This window comes from Rosa chinensis, chromosome 5, assembly GCF_002994745.2.
Source record: "Rosa chinensis cultivar Old Blush chromosome 5, RchiOBHm-V2, whole genome shotgun sequence".
Lineage (NCBI taxonomy): Eukaryota > Viridiplantae > Streptophyta > Magnoliopsida > Rosales > Rosaceae > Rosa > Rosa chinensis.
Window position 1 is genome coordinate 38,992,288 of NC_037092.1, and position 20,447 is coordinate 39,012,734.

A 20,447-nucleotide genomic window follows, 5' to 3' on the forward strand; every position below is an offset into this window, starting at 1 on the left:
ATTAGAAATAATAAAACTGTGGTCTGATTAATATGTTTGGCAGAAAGCAAGGAGATTTCCCACCATCATTTTTCTCCAACTCCCCAACGAGGGAAGTCAAATTGATAGGAGACAAATTTCAAATTTAAAACTCATATACTCAGACCACATTGTTATAAAATTCTGTTGTGTGAGTCTTTGTGAGGCTTTGTCCAAATTCATAGGGCAGGGCTTGAAACCCTACGTTCAGGCAAAAAAAAGAAGAACTTTTCACCCTAAAACCAAAACCCTCACTCCTCACTCTCGATAGCTCCTCACTCTCGACAGCTCCCCACTCTCTCTTGACACAAAGCCAAAACCAAAACCCTTAATTACTTTCTTCTTCGACAAAGCTCTCTCTCTCTCTCTCTCTCTCTCTCTCTCTCTCTCTCTCTCTCTCTCTCTCTCTCTCTCTCTCTCTCTCTCTCTCTCTCTCTCTCTCCGACAAACACCGACCACCCCGACCAAAACCTAATGGGTTATTCGATCTGGGAAATAGCGAAGGCCTTCATTGAGACCACTTTGAGCTTGTCGTTGACCTCTACACCCAGGCCATCGCCGTCGACCCCAACAACTCAGAGTTCTACTCAGACCGCGCTCAGGCCAACATCAAATCCAACAATCTCACTGGTAACAACCCCCTCTCTCTTGCAATTTTTGATGCCGGTTCTTCGTTGTCTTCTTGTTTCGTTTCTGAGATCTAAAATTGAAGGAATTAAATTGCGTTTTTTGTGTGAACTGATTGGTTTGGTTTTCTTGTTCAGAGGCTATGGAAAACCTAATAGGTAGACCTCTAGTGTTCTTCAGATCTTTCGGCAGTGGTGTGTTGCTTTCGACAGATTCGAAATTCAGCTATGGGTAACCAAGATTTGAATTCAAACATTGGAGCTGTGGATTTGGGATTGAAGACAAAATTGTCAAAATTGGGGCTAAGAAGATAACTAAGAAGGTTTCTGGGTAAGTTTTTTGATTCAAAGTTTTAGTCTTTTGTCCTCATGATCTTAGGTGAAGGATGCGCAAATTTAGGAGTTTTAGATTTATGTGTTCCTTCTTTTCTTTGATTAATTTGGTAGACTTGTGATCAATTAAAATGGCCTTAGAAGATTAATCCTGTGATTCTTGGTTAGAGTCTCTATTGAAATAATCTTGATTTGGATTGCTCTGGCTTTTTTATACAGTATTCTTTTAATTGTTTTTCCTTCACTGAACATGATTTTGCCTTTATATTAGGACTTTGGTGTGTAAGGCTATTTTTTGGTGGAAGATATGGGGGTCTAAGATTTGGGATTTGAGAAGGACCAAGGACCAGTTGGGACTGTCATTGAAGGAGAGAATTCCACCAAGGAAAATGAGAAACTGGAAGAAGGGTCAGGCCATAATGAGCCCATAAAATTTGGATCACATGGTGATGAAATGGCTAAAAAGGAAGGGAATGGGGTCGCGGTACAAAACTTCCCTCAAGATGCAGTTGATGAGTGGCCTGCCCCTAAGTAGATCCATTCTTTTTATTTTGTCAGGTACCGGACATATGATGATCCAAAACTAAAAGCCAAAATTGAGCAGGCTAATGTAAAAGTTCAGAAGAAGAATCAGGATTGATCTCGAGTCCTTGAAGCATTAAATGCAAAGAGGGTGAGTTGAAGTCCTTTGTTTTGAACATAACCTACTCTTATCTGTTTGTTTTTACATCATTGATTCCTTACAATATTACATGCAGATATATGGCATTAAAACATTGAAACAGAGGCTCTCATCCGCTGCTATTGAAATATGATAATTTTGCAGAAATTCATTGCTATGCTAAATCTATATTTACTACTCTATGCTAAATTGCTAATAATCTACTATATAATCTAAAAGTAGAGAAAAAATGGATTGAAGCAGTATCACTACATGCATAATCACTTGTGGTCGATATTATGGCAAGAACTTGGGATTATAGGTCTAAATACTATGTTCCATATCAGGTATATAGAGTTTCTGATATGGAACTTGTGAGAATTCTCACTAGTGCAGAAGATGAGGTCAACGTAGCTTGTTTTCATCCCTCTATAAGAGGTGGCCTTGTTTATGGAACTAAGGTAAGCAACAGGATTTAGTATCCTCCTCTTTTGGTTTTCTGTTCCTCAGCCAGTTTTCTGAACTTACAGTGGTTCATGTTATGTGATGTAAGAAGGGAAGTTAAGGATCCTCCAATATGATAGTTCTCATGCCGTGGGTCATACAACTTCCAATTTTCTTAATGAAAACATGCTAGCTAGAGGTACAACAAGGCCCCAGTAGTTCATTTGTTTGTTTATGTTAATGTGATAAAATTATGGCTTCTTTTATTTTCTTTGCAGAATTTGCTCAACACATATCAAAGTAAAGTATTTCCTTTTCACACCTTCAATTAGTTTGCTTACCTACACAGTCTCCTGATTTTTGAAGGGTGGTTCTATATTTTATTATTTCAATTTTAATGCTTGCTGTCTATTCTTTTAATTTTTTGGTAAATATCTGTATACGGGATAATCTCTTGGTGTTTACCTTTATATTTGGAAGCAAAAACTTCCAAAGTACCTGATCTATTTTTCAAAATCGGTTGTCTCCATTATATTCTGCAAGTCCAAGTACTAACAAATTGAAATATAGGAAACATTTGTTACTAAAGTCTTTTATGAGGATAATGTATGCCTGGAAAATATTACCTGGAAAACATAATATTTTGAATGAAGCAAATGCAAACTAAGGCCTAGTTGTTTGAATAAACAATGTCTTTGGATCATTTCAAAAAACAAGAGGAGAAAGAAAAACAAAGTGAATTTGAATGCTACATTTTCATGGTATGCATTTGTTGTATCAAATAAGTTTTGTCTGATGTGTCAAAATAAGTGGATACTTGTCATTGTTACATCTCTTGTGCATTTCTAAATAACTTGGGGACAATTGTGATTTGAAATGTGATAATCTTGTGCATTTGCTCTTATAGTAATTTTGATTCTCTATCAGGTGAAAGTGTCTTCTTAAGCCACAGTGGTGGCCTTGATACAGATGGCCATGAGCTGCCTCAACTGGTTTATGTTTCTCATGAGAAGTGACTTGGCTTTCAGCATCACAAAAAAGGTGAAGCAATGAATGCATATATTGGTATGTTGTTTAGTTGAGTTGTTTTTATTTTAGTTTTCTTTTCTGAGTGCTATAAACAAAGTTTGACTGAGTTGGAACTATATTTTGATTATTCAATCATTTTTTGATAAAGATGGATAGTTGCTGGAGTTTGAAATAAGGAATAGTTACTTATATTACATGTACTAGATATGGAAATCATCTATTGAACATTGTGCAATTCTTGGAGCTATTGCTACTTAATCAATGCAATTTTCACTATATAATTTTGTAGCGTTATTAGAGTTTTTGTCCACTTTGCTTAGTTGAAACTAGATCTCCTAATCATTGAACACTGGTCAGATGCTTATAGATATTGAAATTAAAACTAGAGCTCTTAATCATATACTTGAGACTCTATCCATCATTAATTCTCATTTTTCTCCTTTCATTCTCTATTGCCCCTTATAGGCTTTGGATAAATTGAATAAGCAAGCAAATTCCGAAGCTGGAACAGGACATTGAGTTGCTTAAAGCAGAGGCTAAAAGAAAAGTTGAATTTAGTTTTTATGCTATTGAAGAAACTCCAGAAGATATTGAGTGTGTAGAGTCTGGGAGCTCCTGAAACTTCAAGCTCCTTAGAATCCAATGAGGCCATGAGAATAGCAAAGCTTGCAAAGCTAGACACTGAAGTAAATTTCTGGATGTATTTTGCTAGGAGAGTACTATTAGATGTGCTCCTTTTGTAGATAAAAGATTACCTTTGCACAATCCATTTTGGTGCATGATGTGGATTATAACAATTTCTTCTATATATTGATCAGTTACTGTTAATTTGGTCATTTTTGATTCCACTTCCAGCATATATAATGCATTGAATCATTCTTTTAGTACAACAATAACCACATAAAACTGTCATATGTACACAATATTTACAATAGCCTCAAGATTAAAACTGTCGTCTGAGTGCAAAACAGATCACGGATGTTATGAAAAAACTATTGTGTGAATAACAGTCACACAATGGTTATAAAAAAAACGACTTCTGAATCACAATCACACAAGGGTTTTTAAGTTGCCCGTTGTCTGAGTAACGTTCACACAATAGTTAATGTTGTCGATATGGATGCCGAGTTCTTCAGACGACGGTTCTCTAAATCATGTTTCATCAGATGGCAGCGAGATATACGACAGTCAGCTACGTATCAGACGACAGTTTTTAGCCGTCGTCTGATTCAATTTTTGTACTAGTGAGGGTTCATAGACCCGAGCAGTTTGAAATCCTCGCGAAGATATATTAATATATATGGAAGACGTACATGCCTAGAAGTTGTTTTTCAAGAGGCAATTAATCTTTGCCTATATTCTAGCTACGACGGATGCGGATAATTATTAATTATTGCCTACGATAATATCAAAACTGTTAAGAGTTTTGATTTGATTCAAGGCCAATAACTGTGGCCTAAAATATAGTATTTCATTCCTATTAGGAAGGAGAATCTACGAGCATCCTATATATAGAGGCTAAAGCGATACAACAGGGGACAACTCTTCAATCAACTAATCATACAGATTATCAAAGCCTCTCCGGAGCAAACCTACCCGCAACCTAGTTGCAACCCAGCGAAGCAAGGGTAACGCCCTCGCAACCCAGCGAAGCTAAAGATACGCTTTAGCAAACCCGTGCTTTCTCCAAACTTCCCAGTGATTGCTCTGCTCAACTACAACATTGAGTATCGATTCGATGATGCAAAGAGATCACAACCAAAGCCCTTACCCGTAAGGCAAGAAGTCCTTTTCCGAAAGGCAGAGAAAAGAACCTTGTGACGAGGTTGGTGCTCTCCTTGTCCACATCGTTTGATCAAGAAGTCAGGTCAAGGGATTCTTCGACGACTGCACTGTAACATCCCGAACCTAAATTCACCGGTTTACTAGTCATTGGGACGGTAAACGACCTTTACTTTCACTTTTACTTTCGGTTTAGTACTTTTAGTGGCCCTAAAAGTTGACTTTTTGTTCGGGTCAAAATTTGAGAAAATGTTCTTCATGGAAGTTGTAGAGGACGTTAAACCGAGCGCGTGCATATGTAGTACGTAAAAATCGGAGCTCGTATGCGAAAGTTATGAGCGAAATAAGGAAGTTACTGTTCATGGTAAAATTTTGATTAAAATAGAAATTTACCCAGGGTAGGTTTCCATTTCCGGAAACCCACCCCAGCTCTTTCTCTCTCCTCCCCCCGAGCTCTCTCTTCTCCGGTTCGGCCAATTTCCTTCTTCCTTCGATTTCCGGCGATTCCGGCCACCAACCGGCGTGCCACCGGTCATCAGAGGAGCGCCTCCTCCCTCCGATCACCCTAGCAACCTTGGTTTTCGACGATTTGACCGGAAAAGCACGGATCGAAGCAAAATCCCCTCCGACTGCAGTTTGAAGCTTTTGCCGATTTCCGGCGATTCCGGCCACCTCCGGTCCTCATTCCGGCGTCGAAGGTTCGGTTTTCATCACTGATCATTTCCCCTATGGCCTTGTATCACGATTTGTTGTGTAGATGCCGAATCGACGAATTGAAATTCTAGGGTTCTTGAGGATTTCTGGGTTTTTGTTCATTGATCGATTTCGGCCGTTTTTAATTGTTATTTGGGAATGTTGTAGTTGAGAAGTTGAATCAGTGTGTTGAGAAGGTGCTACTGTCAAATTTTGGTGGCCATCGGAGATGGTGGCGGCGGCGCCGCCACTGTGGGCGGCGGTAGCGGCGGCTAGGGTAGTTTATAAATTTCAATTTTTAGCTAGTTAAATTCTATAATTATCATAGAGCTTATATGTGAAGTTTGGTGAATTTTGGAGGAGTTTGGAATTGTTTGTGAATTTTCGAAGTTTGGAGTTTTGTGGTGGAATTATGGGAAATCCGCGTCGGATTTCCCTCGTTTTCTTTTTGGAATATGTAAATTGAGGAATTAGAATTGTGGAAGAGATTTGGGTTGAATTTGAGAAGTATTGGAGATAGGGATTTTCGGATTTCGTTTAAGTTCGTAATTATTATATCGGATTACCGTTTATGGAAATATAATTGTGTACAGGGCAATGTCGCGAGCTACGGTTAGATGAAGGAACTCGTCTGCGTGGTTGCCCAATAGTACTGTGAGTGGACGTTTGTTTTAAATAAGTGATGCATGCATTAATTTATTAAAGCATGTTTTATTTATTTACATATTTTCCGAGCATATAAAGATAATTGTGAATTATCTTATGGAATTACCTTTAAATATTGTTTCTCATGAAGTATTTATGATTTATAACGGTTGTGTGTTTTGGATATAAAGTTGTTATGCTCGGATTCGAATTTATAATTGAGGTTGATTTTCGACAAATGGTTTTCGAGGTGATTTCAGGATTTATACTGTTTATACGATATTTATACTCATCAATTTAAGACTTTATTTATAAATTGAGTTTGGTTGGAATAAATCTCTATGATTATTTATTGATTACGATTTTGGCATTGGGAATGCCTCGTTGTTGATCTATTTATTTCTTTAGCGTGTGGGACACGCTGTTAATTTATACGGCTTTATACGGCTTTATATGTAATTCCGAGTACGGTTGGGAATCGTACCCGTATTTTCTTTATACGTGGGACATGGGGAAGCTTTAAGGATTTATCAGTTTTTAACCACCATACCGAGGGTCGTTATATATATATATTATATTGCTAGCTAGCCTATTAGTACTCCTCCCTGCTTACTATGTGTTTGTGGGCGAGTAAGAGCAGAGCATGGGATGCTCCAGAGTGTGGGACACTCCGACCCGAGCCTAAGAGGCTCCCTTCTTTCGTATGGTGAAACTTCTTCCCCATATTTTATCTTTATTTGACTAGCGGGGCTAGTCCGATTTTCACTGTAGCCAGCGGGGCTGGTCTTATTTTCTTGAGAAATGAGATTTCGGTTTTACGATATAGTTTTCGAATGTGGTGACTAGCGAGGCTAGTCAATCTATCGTTTTGGAATTCTTGGATTTAAAGCTAAATGTATTTTTTTCTAATTGTTGCATGCATCGGTTATTAAAGAGAATAAATGTGGGAAAGTATGAAATCCTTTTTCCTTTAAATTGTTTATTTTGTCCACTCACGCTAACGTTTTTCGTCTACTTTCCCCTGGGCCTTTCGGTTTCTAATGCCCAGTTTGCAGGCGAATTAGTGGAGGTCGGGCGTACATGACATTTGAGGCATAGTTGTCACTACTTCCGCAGTGTAGGATCACTTGATCCTTTACTCCTCTGTTATATCCCTGTGTATAGTAGTATTGCTCTGCATAACTTTTGGAATTAGTATTTTTGAGTTTTGTGTTTGGTGAAAGTGGAGTTGTTGGTAATTGGGAGCAGGGTGGGTCCAGGAGTATAAGGTTGGTTTGCTTGAAGTGTTTTGTGTGTTTTACAGGTTTTTGGGTAGTCCATTTTAGAGGTGACTCTACCGAATTTTTGGTAGAGTTATCCCTAAGGTGGGCCCCACAGGGCCACCTCGGATTTCAGGGTGAAATTCGGGGTGGGTCCTGTCATGCACCCCACGGTACTGGCACGCCTGCGCACACGCTCAAAAGAGACAGTTTGCACCCATACTGGTTTTGGAGCCAAACAATTAGTATATGAGTTGTGGGTGTAAAATTTTAGAATAGGAAATAATGAGTTTATAAAGAAATGGGTCAAAGGAGAAGCAGCCCAACCTGTTTGGGAGATTCCTCGAGGCAAAATCCCCTCAAGACAGATCTAAGCTAGGTGAGGTAGGTGAAATCCCCTCAATACGGGTTTAGGTGAGGTGAAATCTCCTAAAGCGGATCTAGGAGAGATGACATCATGTTCTAATTAACCAAAAGATGGGCCGAAAGAGACAGCTCAGTCTATTTGGGGAACTACTAAAAAAAGCCTCATAGAATACATAATTTTTTCTGTATCTTTTGCTTCAAATAATACGAATAAGGGTAGCTAAAACTCATTAGGTACCGTGCAGCCACGGAATGAAAAAGGGTATTCTCTATAGCATGTTCCACTAACCAAAAGCCACACTTTTAGGACTTCAGTATCTCCCTTTTTTCTATTTTATTATTTTGAGTTTTTTTTCTCACTCCTCATTTGTAATTTTTTTTTTTTTGATAGAAAGTTCATATCATAGATGACCAGCTAAAAAGCCAGAGTCTACATATGCAGATAGAAAAATGGTAGGGTAACAACCAAACTCCTATCTAAGTACTGCAAACTCATTACAAGTCAAATGGAGCCCACTTTTAAAGTGGACTCATAAACAAAGAACAACTCTCTGTCTTCTGAGGCAAAATCATCTTCTAGCCAACCATCCGCCAATCACACAATTGTGGTACGAAGTAGAAAGCTACTTCCCAGCAAACAAATAGGAGTTAAGTCCTCATCCATAAGCCGCTCTTTCCAGTCCAACTTGAGATAATTACCAATTCCGTAGAATTATGATCTGAATTACGATTGGCACTTTAAAGACCATAAAGCCCAACAACACCTAAGGGGTCAAACTCTCAGGTCAGGCCAGCATAAAGCACTAAGGAATGGATGAGGGTGTCAAGACACCCTCCATCCTGGCCCAATTCTGAGTATAATCATAACCAACCAAACGAGCCTAAAAATTGAACCCACATCGCCCAGGCCCAGATCCCAAGGCCCAAACCCAGGCAACAAAGCTAGCAAGAGCACCCTTATGCCTCCACTGCCAACCTGCAGTCGATGATACCGCCACCATCTCCGGCGGCCTCCCTTTCCACGGCATGATCCGCCAACAAGAATCTTCCGATCACCACCAACTAATGATCAACTCCGATCCAAACCCAGCAGCCGGATCTGCACACCAAACCAAATAGAGATGGAACGCTGACACATGATCCCAGCACCGATCTACTACACCTTGATCTAACCTCGACCTCGATCTGTTACACCTGTCGGACTTCAACCAAAACCGGCTAGCCAACACCGCAACCCTGAAGAAACAAGGAGGGGAAGGTAGTCGACGGCAAGTGTCGCTACGCAGGTCGGGATCCGGGAGGATGGCGCCGCTGCTGTGAACTCGAAACCCTAGAAGAGGCAGAAGGGTTTCGCTTGTACTCGATCATTTGGGACCTCTAAATCTATCAAAGTCCTTAACTTTAGTTGTTTTTATTTTTTAGTTGTTATTTATCAAAATATATATATTTTTATTATCTATATATTCTCATTAATATAGTATTTATTTATTTTTCCTTTTTTCTTTTTTTGGACATCAATTATTTCTTTTTTACTTAATTATGGTCATATTCAACTGCCCGATTCCAGCAACAAAATCCTTTCTTTCTCCGGCAATTCGTTCTTTCTCCATTTATCTTTGCATCTCCCTCTTTTTTTCCAGCCATTTTCTTGTTTAACTATCCACCCATTGTCATGACCTATAGAAATAGATCAAAATGAGAAAGAAGTCAACCAACTCATAAGGTCATATGAAATAGAAAAGAAAGTAGGAAATTATAATCATAAAGAAGCCAACCAACCATGGATATGCATGCCGATCTAATGACGCTGAAGCTTAGTCTAATCTGTAGAAAATAATTCGATCAAGATCAATTATGATTATTGCTTATATCTCAAAGAATCAAGCTTGGATTTAAATGGTTCTAATACCTGGTGATGAAGAAGATCGCAGCAAATTAGACTTTCCAATTCAACTTGAAGAGTGATCACTGATAGCTCCTTGAGTGCTTGACATAAGAACTCTAATTGTAGAGAGAAAACTCGTACAAAAGAAGGAGATTAAATAACCCAGTATCCTTATCTGGAGTAAGAAACATAAAACCCACTATCCTTATCTAGAGTAAGAAACCTAAAACAATTATACATCTTCTCTTTGTTTTTTTTTTTCATTTATAAAGAAAATATCTCTGATAAATATATCTGATATATATCTTTGGGTTTAGATAAAATATATGGGGCTGTGACCACTTACTCAATTTTTGGCTAAAAATTGCCCACTTACTCCACCAAGAGTTTTTTAACCCCATATACCCAATCTAACAGTGTTTGACAGTATTGCCCTCATTTTAATTAACAAATTAAACTCATATCTCTCTCTCCTCCCCCTCATCGATTTCTCTCTCTCTCTCTCTCTCTCTCTCTCTCTCTCTCTCTCTCTCTCTCTAACCTCGTCTCAGAGAACCTCTCTCTCTCTGAGCCACCACGCCCACCACTCCACCGTCAATGTCGGCCTCCACCGTCGCCGCTCCGTCCCACCGTCGGACCACCAGAGGATGACGCCATCTAACTCCATGATCCCAACCCCTCTGGGCTTCGCCGGTTTTGTTCGTCAGATGTCCGGGAAGCTCCGAAGCTCCACGCCGGAATCGGGTCTGGGCTTCCCTTGCAGGTCTCAGACGACGTCAAAACTGTGGTCTATTGGGGGGTAATAGACAGATTATTGCCCCCAACTAATTTCTTAACTGTGGTTAATTAATCACTGAAATTAGAGTTTTGATAAGTCTTATGTTGTTTTGAGTTTATTAAAGTACAATAATCTGTCAATGATAGTTAAGTGAAGGGTTCTGACTTAAAACGAAGACATTATTTGGGGGCAGTAATGTGTCTACTGCCCCCACTAAACCATTAAAACTTGCACCAGTTAAGTGAAGGGTTCTGACTTCGTATGAAGACATTATTTGGGGGCAGTAATGTGTCTACTGCCCCCCACTAAACCATTAAAACTTGCACCAGTTTTAAGGATTCACAGTGTATTGCACTTTATCACAAACAAATCAACAAGAGATGATTACTGTCTCCTAAGAAAGACATTATTGGGTGGCACTAATGTGTCTACTGCCCCCCAATAGACCATCAAACATTACACCGCTTCCTATGTTTCACAGATTATAGAAGTTATTCACACTCAAAACAACAGATAATGTCTAAAAACCCACATTTTGAGGGTCAATATTCTGTCTACTGCCCCCACTAGACTGACACAAACCACACAATTTTTTCATTTATCGACTACTGCAATTTAACACTACATTTACTTTGGAATAGCAGTTTTCAGTCCGTCAATAAATAAAGCAGTCATCATTGGCCCCCAATACAAAGTCTGCTGGGGGGGCACTAATGTAACAACTTCTATGGTTATGACTGCACAATAGCAGATAGCAGTTTTCAGTCCCAGATAGCAGTTTTCAGTCCGTCGTCGATTCCTTCAGAAGTTCAACCCCGGCCTCGCCGAGCTTCTAAGAGACGAGGACGGTTGGCTTGGCGTCGAGCCTGGCAGCGGAGAGCAAGACGACGAGTTTCGGCGCCGCGATGGCGAGAGCAGGCGTCGTGGGCGACCTGCTGGAGGGATGGAGGGAGGGAGAGAGAAATCCGACGTCGTCTGGAGAGAGAGAGAGAGAGAGAGAGAGAGAGAGAGAGAGAGAGAGGGGGGGGGGGGGAGGAGAGAGAAATCGGCGAGGGGGGAGAGGGCAAAAAAGTCCCAAAAATAAATAAAAAGAAGAAAAAAGAATTAATTGGGTAAAGGGGAAATAATCCCTTAGAGTGTTTTGGGTAAACGGGGTTAAAAAACAATTAGTGGAGCAAGTGGGCAAATTTTAAGCTAAAATTAGGTAAATGAGCATTTTCCCAAAATAGTATTTATCTATTTAAAGTAAATAACAGCATAATAAATATATTTCTATATAAAAAAAAGTCTATTAGATAAAAACATTGATACGGATTTTAGTGGGAGAAATTGAAAGTCACGGTTATAATAACAGTATGCAAACAAAACATATGGATAAGGGTGTGATCTATCAATTTTATATATTTACTATTATCTTTTCTTAGATAAATACTGATATTGATATCTAATAAGTCCAAATATTTAGATTTATTGATATCTAATAAGTCCAAATATTTAGATTTGTTATGGTTATGTGTATCTATTAGACAAATAAAATGAAAAATAACAAAGGGTGCCATTTGCTCTATCAAACGATATTGTTACAAAAGTGTGTCTAATAAGGGGGTGGCTAGTGGCCAATTTTCTAGTAGTGGAGCTGAGAAGGTCAGATCTCCTTGAGACGAAATCCACTCGAGGTGGATTTGGATAAGTCAAAACCAGTCAGTAGAATTAGTCAGCTCGACTGAATCTGTAGCACGTGGAAAGTACTTCCCCACGTTGTCTTGAAAGTGACATTGTGGATCCACTAACGCATGAGTACTTGCGGACTTTACATACCATTTCTTGCAGTAGTCAAAATATCCTCTCAACCTCACCTATAAATACTTGGTGAGGTGAACATTTGAGGTACGCAATTGATCCCATCAACAATTACTACAACTCAAACACTCACTAATTTAGGCATTGGAGTATCTCTTCTTCCAACTTGACTTGCCAACACCAATCCAACTTCTGAGGGCGTGAAGACAACCTCTTGACTGTGAAGTTTTCACTCTCATCTTAGTTACAAAAGTAGGTGTTGGAGGTGAAAAATTCCGTAGAGGAGTTTGACCCAACAATTAATACGGACTGGAGCGGGAGCGAACCTGGGAACAATCGAGAAGGTTCCCTCGAGCGTTGACCTGGAGTTTGACCGTCAGCTCGAGGAGAAGGGGGAGGGGGTACCTGCAGAAAACTCTCCGATGCCTAAGTCAGCACGTTTCTTAATTGTGGAGTAGAGATTGTCGGAATCAGATGCCTTACCTTGATGTCGAGCAACCTATTTATTGGTGTACCTCGGCGTGGGCTGCAAGTAAACTTGCACAGCAAGTCGCGGCGACTTGAGCGGCACTCCGTCATCAAGGCCGTATTCGTTTCTGCAATAACTGTCACTTATTGGCGGCCATGATTGCCATACTGAAGCCGCATTTATCGTCGCATTTATGGTCAACATTAATTGTTGCATTTATTGCTGCTATTATTTCTCTTTAATCGCCTTGATTGTAGGGTCGAATTTGTTGACCACCCCCACAGTAGGGGAAGAGAAGTTCTATAGAATTTTTCTGCACCAACAAGATTATTGATTAGGAGTTTACTTTCTTTTATTTTAGGAGGGAAACAAAAATTACAAGACGAAGGTCCTAATACAATCATATCTAAAGTAATCAAAATTAAAAGTGAAACAAGTTTATTGATTAGGAGTTTACTTTCTTTTTTTTAGGAGGGAAACAAAAATTACAAGACGAAGGTTCTAATACAATCAGATCTAAAGTAATCAAAATTAAAAGTAAAAAGAACTTATAGAGGAAGCTTGTTAATCTACGTTAGTCGGATTTCTTGAGGAATGAACATAGCTAGTTAGAAACGGCATCAGCGACAAAATTGGCTTCACGTGGAATGTGGATGAAAGAAACTTCTTCAAATTAACTGGCTAAAAATCGGATGTCCTTGATGAGGGTTCTGACACACCATGGAGTGGTTATTTTTTGTTGATAGCATCAATGACCAGCTTCGAGTCACCTTCGATTAGGAGTTAACTTCGTATTGTATAAAAGCTTCTAAAGGCAGATGAACATAAAAAATTCTGAAGAATTTCTCGATCGCTTTGTGATTGTAGTTATTTTACTATTTTAACCTCAGACCTCGCATGTATTATTAGTGCAGCATTGATAGGAATACTTATACTGGTCTCTTTCCTCTCTTGCAAATTGTTCTCTTTCCCTCACGCCCACAAGTCCGCAACGCCATGACACGACTGGTCGGCAAAACCAGAGGTGAACCCGAACTCGAAGACAGACGCAGAGGTCGCAGGTTTAATTATAATCATAATTGTATGTTCAAAAGCAAATCCGATCGGAGCCAAAGCTGTCGAGGTCTGCTTCTTATAAAGAGGGCCGTACCAGAAGCTGGCATCCCTCTTCAAAGGCGCAACTCTAATTCACGGAGAAACCACCGTTACCGTCTCAGCGTTCCCCGCCGGCGCCAAGACCGGGACGATGAGGATCCCTGGAAGAATATGAAACGCCCAGCAGGTAGGTATATGCATGCTTTTTGTTGTTGGCTGGTTTAAGGGTGTTAGCCAGAAATTTATATTAGGATCCATAAAGTTAACCTAGTAAGTCTCGTTAACCGGAACCAGAAAAAAGTAGCCAATGATTATCACTTATCAACAAGGCTAGTTGATGTTGTACAGCTTCCTTCCCTTGATCGTGTGTGTGTGTATATTAAGTTTGTGCAGCAAGATGACGTCAAATGTGCCTTTCTTTAGTTTCTTATGATACGAGTTTTTTGTTTACAGCTGCTACGAGTGGCCCTAGCTTTTCAGAGTTGTTCGCCGGGTGATTTTCCTGAAGGATACAGAGTGAGGCGTGTGGATCTACGCACTGCTCGTCCTAGCTGGCAAATTAACCAAGTGGACAATACAGAGTTTGATGACGGTGGGGGGTGGATGGGGGCATTTGGACTTTAGCAGCCGTCAGAATATATGAAGCAATCTTAAAGGCTGTACATTCAAGGTTGCTCGTTTGATGCAAAAGTTATCGAACACTAGTCTATCAAATAGTTTGCCAGTGTTGTTATCTCTCAAAACCATGCCGCAGGGTTGACTTTTAGTGGAGGTGCAGAGTCTGTTTTATGTTTTAGCTAAACCCATGTGTCCCTTCTTCTGGTATTCAGTAATATTGTTTGTTTCAGGTTAACTTGAGGAAACCAACCAAACCCACAATCAGAAATATTTAAAATAAAATAAAAAATCAAGAATAACCGATTGTGCAAATATGTTCAGTTGATCCATGCTACTGTTTGAATGAGTAATATTTTTATGTTCTTCATTCAGTAGTCTGCAGCTTTTGCTCTGTGTTTCTTCCAATTTTCTCATTATTATAATGAAAGTACATCCAGTAGTATGGTTCTCAAGAATCAGAACTCATACCAATCGGAAGTGTTTGATTGTTATTTTGTAACTAGGCTTTGGATATAGTTATGATAACAACAGTTGACATAAACAAACAAACTTCAATAGCTTTTGCAAGACAAAAAAAAAAAAAAACGTACACCTACTTTGTTTCTGCTTTTGAATTTGCATCAGGCAGAGGAATGATATGGAGTGGCAATCAAATGAAGATCTTCCTTTCTGCGGACTGCAATGCCAAAGTCCTCAGTCATGTCCAAGTCCTCATTCTTCATTCCATTAGGGAGTTTCCAATCAAAATGATATAACAACAATGCTAGTGGGAGCTCAACATTTGCCAGACCGTATAATATGCCAGGGAAAATTCTCCTTCCAGCACCAAATGGGATATACTCAAAAGTTCGTTCCTTGGTAGTCAAAAGAGCTATCAAGGAATCTCTCTGGATAAAAGGTCTCGGGCTCAGTCCAGTAATTGGGATCTCTTCCGATTGCCCAAGCATTCACAATTACCTTTGTTTTGACAGGTATTTCATATCCATCAATCTCACACCTCTCTCCACATTCTCGCGGAAGTAACAGGGGAACAACAGGGTGTAACCTCAGTGTCTCTTGAATAACCAACTTTAAATATTTCATCTCTTTAATGCCTGTTTCGTTTGCCTGCTGTTTTTGGTCATACACTTCTCTCACCTCACCCTGTGCCCTTTTCATGATTCTTGGATATTTCATCAGTTCTGACATTGCTCAATCTACAATTGTAGCTGATGTCTCACTCCCAGCACTAAAAATATCCTGAAAATGACTAATTTGTTAATTGATGAAAGACTAATGTCCTGATCGAATTGCGTACAGTTCTAAATAAAGAAAAGGAAACCAATCAAAACAAACTCAGATTTAAAGAAAAAAAACCATCTATATAGGAATGTGTTGGTAGGTTGCTGTTAGTGATTCATTATAATATCCATTACTAATGAATCACTAACAAAAGATAACCAGTCTTCCTGCAAGCACGTTCGTGTTGTTATTTTTGGTCCAGTTGTTGTGACGAATCCATCTACTAGTTGATCTTTACACGTGAGATCATATAAGTTCATTTAATGAAGGAGAGTTGTTAACAAAATACTCATCATTGCCCAGTAAATCCTAAGCAAATATAGAGGCTTCAGGCAATTATTTGGCATTCTTTCATTCTTTGTACAGCTCCATTGCACTTGAGTACTATAAATAGGGCATCAAGGGAAAAGGGATCAGGAACCAAGTTTGTCTCTTTTCCTTGGTTTAACCTAGTAATTCTATCAGTGCTCCTATGTGCATACATAAATATGAAGAGTATAGTTCTTGACAAATTGATCTTTCTCCTCTGCAGTTTATCCTGATGGGAACAGAGAAAACAAGCCTCTGCTTTTCCTTGGTGCAGTTTTATTTTTTATTTTTTTTCCTCGTACCAAGTATAAGTTGTTTTAAGCAAGCTCAGCTTATCTATTTCCAATCAATCTTTGACATCTTACAACATGCTGATCTTTTAGTTTTCCATGTTTTCTCCACAATCCAACATATAACGTCATGTTTAGATTTGTAATATATGAAACTTTGGATTAAACAACCTGGTTTTTGCCTGTATTCAACCACTTTGGAAACCCCAAATCAGCCACCTCCAGTTCTTCCCAAAATCTGAAAACAAGTAAAACAAAAAATAAAAACACTTTTTCAACAAAAAAGCCCATCCACAAATTCAGATATCACAAAATAAAACAATGGAAAAGCAAGAATTTGTTGGGGTTAACCAACTTGACCAGTTCCATTATCCCATCCCTAAGTTTGGGCTTGCAATACACCTCTGCACATGATAGAAACATAGGAATGGAATAAGTAACAGTTAAATAGACTAGTAAATTAGAAAAACTAAGACTAGTTTCCAGAGGATTTCTACTACCCGTGTACGCTCCTGGGTTACATAGAAGCTGTGCTGCAGCTCATATGAACATTGTCAGCTCTGGCCTAGTATACACATTATGCTCCTCGTCCTCCAGCAAAGGGTAGGCCGCCACAAGAGCATCTTGAGCTCCAATATAGAGTGAGTTGTAAATCTTCCAGTACGCCTCCCTAACCTTCCTAGCAGGATGGAACAGCCCCTGGAGACAGTAATTGAGAACAACAGCAGGACCCAAAGCCACCCTCATCCCTTCAATGGCTTCCATAACAGCATTTATAACATGTGGGGATGTCTCAAATATGTTTGGCCAGACATAGTTCAGCAAGTGGACTAACGCCTCCTCACAACCCAATCCAGCTACTCCTAAAGCCATGTGCTAGACAACAGAAGCTGCAGTTTGCCTGTGAACCAGATCTCTGTCCATGAGGGCATCCTCAAGCAACGGGGTCACTGCATATATATATTCTTTCCCCGTTTCACCAATGTACTCAAAAATGAAAGAGAGGGATTTCAAAACACCATTTCGCACATTAAGCTCTGGAACACGGTACTCATTCATCAGAGCAGGCAGAACCGTAAAAGGAGCACATGTTTCAGCTACTATTGCAATTGCTACAGTCGTGCAAACACGATTCTGACGCTCCTGCACCTTGAGATTATTCAGGAGAGTTGCCAGGACATCTTGTGGGCCAATGGCTTTTGCAATGTACCCAAAAGTGTTCACAGTAGCTCGCCGGATACCCTTCTTATGAGCTTTCAGCATCTCAAGAAGCCCAAAACAGATCCTCATCCACTCCCTCGCTGGAACAAACTCAGCACCGCGGTCAGCAATGCGGCCAACAAGGTCAATACAGTTCTCCTGAACTTTCTCATGCCTATTCTTCAGAATTGGAGCCAACCTGGGAATCAAATCCTTTATAGGAGGAGTCATCTTTGTCATACCAATAACATTGACAATTGCCTTCAATGCTCCCAGAATTGATCCTAGAACTTCAGGGTACTCTTCACCCAAATACTCATACAAGACAACACCGAGATGAGCCATCAGTTGTTCCTCTTGGCATATCTTCATGACCACAGCAATCCTTGAAATAAGATCTGCAGCTTGCTGTCTGACCTTTGCACTCTTGTTATTCAAGCGCCACTTGATGATACCACAAATCTGGGGAAGGTACGATTTCACCCTCTGGCCAAGAGAATTCACAACTGTACCAAACCCACTAAGCATCACATTTGCATCATCACTGGTCTGCTCTTGGAAGGCGTAAAGAATACCATCAATTAGAAGCTCCTCCAACCTATCATGAATATCAGAAGCACCTAACTTTACCACCACCTTCTCAATTGTCTCTACAACCATTTGCCTATACGGTTCACTGTCATCTTTGAGATCCTCAACAATTCTCCCTATTACATCAGAAGCACCCACTTTGTTTGCTAGCTCCACAGTTGTTTCAACTAGTTGCCTGTAGTTTCTTCTATCCAAAGCCATCCTTCTAATCCAAAAGTTACTGAAGAACTCGGGAAGAATATGATGTCTTATGTATTCAGGCTCTACACCGTCTGTATTTACACATTGTTTCACCACTTTAAGCACAATTTTCTTCATTTCTTCATCAGGAGACTTGAACTCTCGAATTAAAATAACCATCACTTCCTTTGTATAGTAACTCGCATACCTTTCATCCATAAGAGGAATAACAAAACCAATTGCCTTCAAGAACGCAGCCAAAACCTTACCACGGTGAGTCCTAGTACCCTGCCACAATGGCTTCAATACATTGTCAAAGCTTTCAATACCGTATGGGGCAGCAGCCTCAGCTAGAGCAGCAACAGATAGAGCAGTAATTGTCCGGACCCTCTGATTTTCATCACTGAGACCATGTTCTATAGTCTCCACAAGCGACTTCAAGTGGGGAAGAACAGCCGGCCCAATCAAGATGCCAATCTGCTGAACAATCTTGATCCCGGTGTGTCGTGCCATCCATGATTTCTTGCTCTGGCACACAGCTTTCACAAACGGCAAGAGTGCAGGAATACCTACAGCATAAGCAACAACACTGAAAGCCCTAGCAGTAGTATTTCTGACATATTCCTCAACTTCATCAATACCCTCACGCATGGCCACAATCATATTAGCCAAACCAGCTGCTTTAGTAAGCTTGGAGATAATCTCTCTCCCTTCAACACGCGCATAATAGTCTTGATCAAGCAGTAAAGGCAAAACAACAGTAAGAATCTTCTTCACATAAGGACACACCAATACATTCAACTTATAAAGCACTCTATCAATTACCTTCACAAGAAGATGCCTCTCCTGGTCCATGTCTGATCCATTCTGTTGCATCAGCAAAGGCAGAATGCGGTCAAACAACGGCCCGGCACCAAACTCAACAGCCTTCTCAGTGATCTGCCTCAATGCTGCCTTCCTCTGCTGCGGCGTGCCGTTCTTAACCTTGAGCAAAAGCTTCATAATCCTCCTATCTTTCACCTCCTCGGCAGACAACTCCTCATTCTCTTCCTCATTCATCAATGCCCCAAAGAACTGGTAATCCTCCGGCCGCAGGGCCACGCCATCCGACAGCTCCTTAGGCAAATCAAACATCTGTCCACGATTCTCCACCGGAATCGTGTAAAAAGGAGTCCTCGGCGTTTCGAGAAGCTTCCTCGCCGGGGTCCTAATCGGCTTATACCCCGCCGGTGGGTCCATTATCTTATACCCTGACGGAATCATGGCATCCAATTGTTCATCACTCAAATTCTCCTCCTGCGTGATGGCCTTGAAAGCTCCCGGCGTCGGCGTAGCAAGCCCAGCTCCGCCAAAGGGGGTCACACCAGGTGTGTAAGCCGCCGCAGCCGCCTCCGCCTTGGGCGTCTGGTCCCACCTTGAAGTTTTCGGCGTCGGCGTGGCTGTATATGAAAGAGTTGGAGTGGCGTCGGAATCCAAAATCGGAGCATCTAGCATTGGTGTCTCGTCCCACCGATTCCTCCTTCTCATAGGTTTCGGCGTCGCGTCCCAATCCGACGTCGTTTTGGGTTTTTTCTTCGGCAGATCATCACCGTCCGGCGAATCTTCCCATCTATTCTTCCTCTTCTGGGGTAGCCTGGCCTCGTTCTTCTCGTCAAACGGGTCCATAGAAAGCCAATTTAGGGTTTTTGAGCACGAGTAAGGTTTAGTCGAGAAAAGCCTCCCGGTTGCGTTTTTATAGGTTGTGGTTTTGCGGGTGGGTCCAGTTTAATTATGTTTTATTAATCTTTTCCTAATCCTAGTTAGAGGTGGCAAACGGGCCGCTAAGCACGGGTCCGGCACGCTTAAAAGAGGCCCGGCACGGCCCAGGCCGGGCACGGCCCAAGCCCGTTAGTGGCCCGGCACGACCCGAGCACTTTAGAATAACGGGCCGGGTTGGGCCTAGGAATATTGGCCCATTGGCCCGGCCCGGCCCGAGCACGACATATTATGGGCCGGCCCGTTATAAACACAAAATTTCATTTTGTTTTTAAAAATATTTAAAAACCACAACGATAAGATTTGAATATTAGACCTCTTTATTTAAAATCTCATGACA

General features: G+C 40.5%; 2 protein-coding genes and 2 long non-coding RNA genes across 4 annotated transcripts; 2 read left to right on the top strand and 2 right to left on the bottom strand.

Moving 5' to 3' along the window:
• Nucleotides 1–317: 317 nt before the first annotated feature.
• LOC121049373 lies at nt 318–1,820 on the top strand. Its single transcript, XR_005799745.1, has 3 exons — nt 318–648; nt 783–975; nt 1,249–1,820. It is a non-coding gene; the product is annotated as an uncharacterized LOC121049373 (long non-coding RNA).
• A 422-nt stretch (nt 1,821–2,242) lies between these two features.
• On the top strand, nt 2,243–3,802 carry LOC121049374. The gene is made up of 3 exons (XR_005799746.1): nt 2,243–2,281; nt 3,010–3,147; nt 3,577–3,802. It is a non-coding gene; the product is annotated as an uncharacterized LOC121049374 (long non-coding RNA).
• Nucleotides 3,803–15,101: 11,299 nt separating this feature from the next.
• Nucleotides 15,102–16,654, bottom strand: LOC112164517 (cytochrome P450 71D9-like). The gene is given in 3 exon segments (XM_024300729.2): nt 15,102–15,359; nt 15,361–15,740; nt 16,553–16,654. Coding segments are annotated over 2 exon segments (567 nt in total). The 5' UTR covers nt 15,690–15,740; nt 16,553–16,654; the 3' UTR covers nt 15,102–15,121.
• Nucleotides 15,815–20,052, bottom strand: LOC112164510 (splicing factor 3B subunit 1-like). The gene is given in 2 exon segments (XM_024300721.2): nt 15,815–16,785; nt 16,882–20,052. A coding segment is annotated over 1 exon segment (3,096 nt). The 5' UTR covers nt 20,018–20,052; the 3' UTR covers nt 15,815–16,785; nt 16,882–16,921.
• Nucleotides 20,053–20,447: the final 395 nt, after the last annotated feature.